Source organism: Carlito syrichta, unplaced genomic scaffold, assembly GCF_000164805.1.
Source record: "Carlito syrichta isolate Samal-C Ts95f unplaced genomic scaffold, Tarsius_syrichta-2.0.1 Scaffold302975, whole genome shotgun sequence".
Lineage (NCBI taxonomy): Eukaryota > Metazoa > Chordata > Mammalia > Primates > Tarsiidae > Carlito > Carlito syrichta.
The window spans coordinates 203,394-211,491 of NW_007247071.1; the positions used below are offsets into that span (position 1 = coordinate 203,394).

Genomic DNA, 8,098 nt, shown 5'->3' on the forward strand with positions numbered 1-8,098 from the left:
AGTGAGACTCCAACTCAAAAAAAAAAAAAAAGACAAACTGTAACAAATCATAATAATGTTTTACCTACCAAACTGAGGAAGATGTAAAAGATGTATGATACTTTGTGTTGGAAATATAGGTAAAAAGATACTTCCGTAAACAGCTGGTAGAAGCATAAAGTAAAACTTTTAAAGGAGTGTTCGGTACTATCTGTTAAAATTTTAACATATATCATTTTGATCGAGTAATTCTATTTCTAGAAACTTCTACAGAATACTCAAAAAATGCAAAAACCCATGAAGGATGTCCACTATAGCATTAATTGCAAATGTAAAAACTAAAAACCTAAAAGTTTATCTTAAGAATAGGGCAATAAATTATGGTATATGCATATTATCAAACACTATCGTTTTTTTGTTTTTGTTTTTTTAGTAGGAGTCTCATTCTGTTGTCCAGGCTGGAGTGTAGTGCCATGCTCATGGCCACCACAGTCTCAACCTGCTGGACTCAGGTGATCCTTCCACCTCAGCTCCCATGTAGCTGGAACCACAGACACGCCACCATGCCTAGTTAATTTTTTGATTTATTGTAGAGACGATGTCTCAGCAATTTGTCCAGGCTGGTCTCAAACCCCTGGACTCAGGCAATCCTCTCACTTCCATATCCCAAAGTGCTGGGGATTACAAGAGTGAGCCACCACACCTGGCCAAACACTATAAATTATTAAAGAGAATTAAGATAATCTGGACAGAGGTTATAAAGTAAAGGTCCAAAATAGCAGGCATGTTTTATATGGCCAGTAATTTTTAAAACTAAAATACATGAATGAGGTCAGGCACAGCTTATGCCTGTATTCTCAGTGCTTCGGGAGGCTAAGGAGGGAGGATTGCTTGTGGCTAGAAGTTCGAGACCAGCCTGGGCAACACAGTAAGACCTCATTTCTATAGAAGTTTTTAAAGTAAATAAATAACGTACATATTATTAACATGCTAGTATATACAGAAAAATAAAGCTGGCTGGGCACAGTGGCTCATGCCTATAATCCCAGTACTTTGGGAGGCCGAGGCGAGAAGATTTCCTGAACTCAGGGGTTTGAGACCAGCCTGGGCAACATGGTGAGACGTTGTTTCTACAATAAATTAAAAAATTAGCCAGGTATGGTGGCATGAGCTTGTGGTTCCAACTGCTTGGAAGGCTGAGGAGGAAGGATCACCTGAGCCCAGCAGGTCAAGGCTGCAGTGGCTGTGAACATGCCACTGTACCCTAGACTAGAAGACAGAGTGAGACTCCAATTCAAAAAAACAAAAAGACATCTGAAAGAATAAGAGCCAGAAGGTTTGAACTACAGGAACTTTTGTCTTTTGTTTTATACATTTTGGTGTTATTTAAATTTTTTACAATAATCATTGTATGATGATTTCATAACTGGAGAGAAAAAGATAAAACTTTTAAACAAGTTTCATTAATCATCTTGTCAGTTGTCAGGGTAGTCTGTGAATCTAGCCAGCCTTCCCAAAGTGGTACTCAAGTAATACTGTTTAATAAAGTCTGTTGAGAAAACACAATTCTGAGTAAATATAAATCAATTCACATTATCAAACTAAATTATGACAAAAGTCATAGGTCTAATAAAATGTTCTTATTTCTTCAAAGAATAAAAAACTTTTAAGGTTGGGTGTGGTGACTCACACAAATAATCCCAGCAATATGGGAGGCTGAGGCAGGAGGATCACTTGAGCCCAGAAGTCTAATACCAGCCTGAGTGTGTGGTATACACCTGCAGTCCCAGCTACTTGTGAGGCTGAGACAAAAGGACTGCCTGAGCCCAGGAGGTCGAGGCTGCAGTGAGCTATGATCATGCCACTGCACTCCAGTTGGGCAACTGAGTGAGATCCTGACTAAAAAAAAAAATTTTTTTTGCTAACATTCCACACTAGGCAAGCATTTCTTCTGATTTGGATTTGTTTTGTTTTTAAAACAACTGTCATAATCTTTTTGTATTTGGAGAAGTGATGTGATCTTTATAATAGTCAACAATAACTTTAAAAACACAAACTACATATAGTGTTCCAGGAGAAAGACAAATAAACAGAAACTTCTTCTGGTTTACTGGTTGCCCAAAATATAAATATTTGACATTTTTGAAAAATTTACTTTTTAAACTTAAGATATTCTGAAGATATATAATATTAAATTTAAAAACATAAGCTCAAGGCACTCACTCTGTGATTCTCCCCAAGCACACATCTGTGAGCGTGTTACAAAAAAAATTTATATATTTATATATATTATATATAAATATAAAAAATTATATATGCTCAATCATAAATGACATACATTCAATATATGCTATATAAACTCAAAGATCATAAGTGTCCTTTATTTTTTAAAACCTGACCTTTTGGAAAAGCACAGACCACTTATATTAGTTTCCTTCCAAAAGAAAAAGGGAAATCCTCTTTATATAATCATTTAAGAAATGTTATATCTATTTCAGCATAAAGCCAGAAAGAAATCAAAGGTTGCAATGATTTAAGTTATACAGGTGGGAAGGACTGAGAGTTAACTAAGACTCAACAAATGGTTGAGAGAGGCAAGAAGCTGCAGAAAGCAACTTAGAAAGCAGTTCCTTGAGGAACCAAGAACAGAAGGATATGTTCAGAATGAGACTAAGACATGGGAGAGCCATCCATTTATTTCAAAGACATGAGAAAAATGACCTAGCTTTCATTTATATTTGCCCAAAAGGCTCATGAGAACCTAAACCTACAGGTCCTATCATCCTGAAATTTACAAAGAAAACACGTTACCATATGGAAAGTTAAGAATATATCTGAGTAAAGTACACTAAATTATACATTGGCTAGGTTAGAATATTAATTTTTCTTTGTAAATAGTACACAATTTCTATCTACAATTAACTGAGGAAACTGCATTACCTAGTCCATAAACACAATCAAATTGTCTACATATAAACTTCACAATGCTTTTCTTCTCCAACAAAAACAGTAAGTTCAAATTGCCAACATACAAAAGGACTCATACATTCTATTATTTTGATAGAACCCGCTTTAAAAAAATCATTTACTAATATCAAATGTTAAGCAATGAAACTTATAATCATTTCACATCTTCCTAGGAAGAAAAACTTACATATATATTAAAAAGTCCAAAAATTTTTAAATTCTTCATGATATGAAGACAGACCATGATATTGTCCTGAAGCTGCTTCTAAGTTAGACATTCTGAAGCCCTACGAATATACACCAAAAATTTTCACACTATTCATTAGTAAACAAGACAGAACTGTTATAAGAACATTACATTCTCTTGGAATTCTAGAAATGCATACTGGCAGGATAGTTTTATTAAATGACTAAACTGACATACCATTTTCCCAGAAGACAGGCATTAACTAAGCAAGCTCTCTTTCATAGTCATAATACATACAGGTAGGCAAAATTTCGATACAAAGAATCAGTGAAAGTATCTTGCAGTTTTCACCAAGAAATGGACAAATGCAAGAGGAAAAAAAAAAAGAAAAGAAACGCTACTAATGAGAACTTCAAGAGTAACTCAAGACAGTTTCTTCGTTAAAACTGAAAAAACAGACACAAGAAGAATATGATTACCAATGTGAAGAATTACAGAACGTAGTTTTTACTGGTTGATAAGAAAAACTTATGAATATTACCTAGAAACAATTTTTTGATAAACAGTGGCATATGATGGGAATAAGGTGTATATCCCTTGGCCTGTATATATTGCTTAATAACATTTTGAGGTTGGATGCCTCCCTAAAAGACTAAATGAAACAAAGAAAATAAATATAACACATTCACTATCTTCAAGAAGTTAGAAGTATTTTTATAAAGAAAAAACAAGAGCAGATTCTATATTAAAATTATATGGATAACACTATTTAGGTTTCACTTGTATTTTCTCCTCCTTTTTGACCTACTTCATATTCCAACTTTTTGAAGTCTATGAAAGAAATTAATATATATAGATGGAAATGCTCAAATTGAAGAAAAAATAAACAGGGATATAGTCTCATCCAAAAAGTCAAGAGGTTAGGCAATCTATACTCTCAATAACAACTGACAGGTACACCAAAGCATCTTAAAAGCATGTTAAGAAAACAGCATACTAAAGATATAGTCCCTAGATTCAACTGCAGACCTCCTTGATACAAAGTCAGCATCTACAGCAGACGCTTCATTACAGAAAGTAGACTTGTCAGCTATTCTTTAAAAATCAGTCATTTTAAAACTGAGTATAGCTACTTCTACAACTACAAAAAGAATAAAGTATAACACTAGACAGAAGAACTGGAAACTATTATTGATTGGTCATGCTGCAGAGGATTTAAACTGAAGAAATCAGCACTCATATACAATTAGCTTACTGAAAATAAGTAGTTAATTAAGACAATGCTATAATAGCACTTCAAATGTTGACTGCTATAGACTTTACATGTTTGCATCAACATTGCTGTCTGAAATTCTGCCAGGCCTACCATTAGGAAGGTCTATGCAAAGCAGGTTCACTTGTATTTTCTCCTCCTGCTTGACCTACTTCACACTCCAACTTTTTAAAGTATATAAAAGAAATTAATACATACAGATGGAAATGCTCAAATGAAAGAAAAAATAAACAGGGATATAGTCTCATCCAAAAGTCGAAAGGTTAGACTATGAGACCACTAACATCCTTTTTGGTCCTAAAACTTTATGATTTATTGTGAAAATACCAAGAAGCTTATCACAAACTGTATAAAACGACAGCTTCTAAAAATCAGTGATGACGGCTTTAAAAGAGGGAAGGGAGAATAAGATGAGTCATTTGAAGCAGAATCAGCTATCAACACTGGCTCAAAAGCCTAATGACCTTGATCATGCCAGGGTTCTGTGCAGCAAAAATTGAATTATTTTCCTCCTTTTGCCCCAATATTTTGTGTTTTCCCCAACCTGTGTGGGACACTATTGAAGTACTAGGTTTAGAAAATAATTTTGTTTTATTAAAATGCTGATTTCACAGTTTTTCACATAAACTCACAAAAAAGAGTATCTTTACATTCAATGACTTATCTCCATTTGACAAAATTCAAAGAAAAATTCAATGAGTAAATATTCAATTGAATAAACTATACTCTTAAATTTAATGCCAAATATTATATTATAAGCAATTCAAGTAATACATAAATAGTGTACTTTACTATTCCTTATTATGTCTGAGCAAAGAAAACTCTTCTGGGCCCACATCAGATCATTAGAGCAGGCAAACTGACTTAACGCTTCCCCCCACCCCAGAACCACCTCCCCACTCCTACCTCCTACCCTGGCCTGCCCCAGGACTTAATTCTTTTAAGGCTCAGTTTCCTTGACTGGGGAAAACAAAAAGGTTTACTACAAACCACAATGAAGATTAAATGAGGTAATGTGTACAAAGTACCTAGCACAGTGCCAGAAATCCTTATTTGCTGCTAACTTTTATTATAAATCTAGGTGGGGCTTTTGGTAGCATTTTGAGATTTTTAACAGCAAAATTAAGTATTCCATGTATTTCTATCTTATTTCTCCAAATTTCTAAGATTCACTCTTCCAGGGGGAAAAATGAGGTTTGTTTTTCTATCTCCTCAACATTTCTATAAGGTCACCAGACCAAACTTTCAAAAGAATTGCTTACAAGCCCCATCCTTATCCCTTTTTGAGAATGTTCTGAAGGGCACAGAAAAGAATCCCTTTTGCCATTAGAATCTTAATAAAAAGCCACTAATATCTAGGCTTCATTCAACCTATACTAGATGATGAGGGAGGTGTCAGCACATAATACATATGTATTATAAGTCAGAGTTCTGAAGAGTTGTCACCTAACAAGGCACATAAATGACTAAGAACCACTCTAAGTCATGTGTTACCATCAAGACCACTGAAATAATCATTAAGATCATGTCTGCTGCTACTGGGATATTACCAACAAGTCTTTGAAGCTCGGATATCACACAATCTTGACAGGTCTCGTATAATATCAAATTATTGCCTGGTTATTACAATAATGTTATATTAAAAACAACTACCCATTGGAAAAATTATTTTAGAACAAATTCCATTGTTTAGATGCTTCCCATGTCTAGACACTCAGATAAATCATCTACTACACAGTGTAATCTTAATTCCAGATCACTTTCTCCCCTTTTTGGTGCAACTCCCATTTAAATATCCTAACCCATGTCTTTCCTATACAACACAGGCACTGAAACAGAAATGCCTAAGCTGTTTAAGCTTCCACCATTTTTTTCTCATCTTGCTGCAAGCATGCTTTAATGGGATATTCAATTTTAGATTCTACCATAGATTTGCTGCCTTTCTGTGAAAATAGAAAACTCCTGGAGTAATAAAGATCTACCTCATTAAGAAAATGCTATAGAAAAGGAAATTCCAATCTCTCAACAATGAATTTTAAAATTCTTAGAGCAGCTTAGCCTTTGAACAAAATGTATAATAAAACGTTTTCTTAGTCCATGAATATGAAAAGAAAACGTTTCTTACCACATGACTAACTCAAACAGGGAGTTGGGGGCAATGATGAGTCAGAAAGCCTTGTTCTAAATAGTGATCTGATGAGGACATTAAAGAGTTTTTTATTTAAAAGTTATTTTTAATTGACAGTTTTATTAAATCTAGGAATCTACCTAGTAATGATTAAAGTATATTCTAAACAGCACTCTATAATAGGAATAGCTAGTAGTGTGACCTACAGTAGACATGAACAGTCACACATTAAAAAGAAATAGCAATAAAAAGATGGGTCAATTATTTCTTCCGAATAATCAACAAATATTCCAATAGAAAAAAAAACAAAATGTGCTGATAATTACTACAACACGTTATGTTAACCAACCTCCCTAGTCCCGCGCAATGAGCTCACAGAAGTCATGATGTGCACAGGCTGTATCCTTCGCTGTTTCCACTCTTGGTTTAAGATTTCCGTTCTTTCCAAAATTTTCTGACGATTGGAACTAAACATACTCTTTTAAAAAAAACAGGGAAGAAAAATTGTTCATTGTTAGAAAATGTGTAACGTAGCTAAAGAAGTTAAATCTAGTAGTTTCTTAAAACTATCGGAAACATTTTCTCAAAATGTCTTTTACACTGGACCATAGTTTCCCACATTCAAGTAATACAAAAACAATACAAGTAATACAGAAACCTATTATTTTATTGTGAGTAGGAGGTGTACAGGAAATTACTTCCATCCTTTCTTTGTTAACTTTGCATATATTTAATAAACGAAATCACAATGACTTTAGAAAAATAAAATCGTGAAACACATTCCTTTATATTAGGATCGAATCACATATAAAGTCATACTAAAGAGACTAATTTCCCAGTAGGTTAAATAATCATTAGATTAGCATTTTCCATTATCATTAATGTGCACGGTACAGTTTTAATTAAGACAGACCAAGGAATAAGCGTCCAAGTCATCATTTATCTTACTGTAAATATGACCTTGGCTGGAAATGTACTATTTCAAATTAAAACTTATTTAACTTTAGGGGGGGAAAAAAACTATTCTTGATTGTAAATGCATTTTAACAAAAAGGTAAAATTATACCTTTACTTCATCAGCTCGTCTGAACCTCTTAAGCTGTCTCAGTCGCATGTACTCTGATTTTACACGCTTCCGCCAACAAACTGGTCCCTTCTCAGATTTCTTCCCAGTCTGGCCCATGATTATTCTAAAAGCAATGGTTTCATATTAAAATCACTAATCTAACCAGCCTCAATATGATTAACTGTGTTTTAATCCCCAGTGAGCTAACAATCAACAAAAAAGCAACACATACTTGATATTTGTAGAAGGGTGCTCACTTGTGCTGTACAGTAAAATCGTTAGAATATTTCATTGGAAGTACGCACTTTAATATAACTTTAAAATTTTGTTGTTGTTGAGTAGGAGTCTCACTCTGTTGCCCAGGCTGGAGTACAGTGGCATGCTCAGGGTCACTGCAGCCTCGATCTGCTGGGCTCAGGTATCCTTCCAACTCAGCCTTCCAAGTAGCTGGAACCACAGGCATGCTCCACCATGTCTAGCTGATTTTTTGATTTATTG

General features: G+C 34.3%; 1 protein-coding gene across 7 annotated transcripts in view; it reads right to left on the reverse strand.

Annotated features, from left to right (window-relative positions):
* EZH2 (enhancer of zeste 2 polycomb repressive complex 2 subunit) overlaps positions 1-7,721 on the reverse strand; it is a 43,264-nt gene extending 35,543 nt beyond the window's left edge. For 4 of the 7 annotated variants that reach the window (XM_008057370.2, XM_008057368.1, XM_008057365.1 and 1 more), the window contains exons 1-2: positions 7,601-7,720; positions 6,884-7,012 (exon numbers count right to left, since the gene is read on the reverse strand). In XM_008057370.2, coding sequence (XP_008055561.1) covers positions 6,884-7,012; positions 7,601-7,717 — 246 coding nt within the window. In that variant the 5' untranslated portion in view covers positions 7,718-7,720. Of the gene's footprint in view, positions 1-6,883; positions 7,013-7,600 lie in introns of all 7 variants that reach the window. The other 3 variants (XM_008057369.2, XM_008057367.2, XM_008057366.2) reach the window with 1 other exon arrangement.
* Positions 7,722-8,098: the final 377 nt, after the last annotated feature.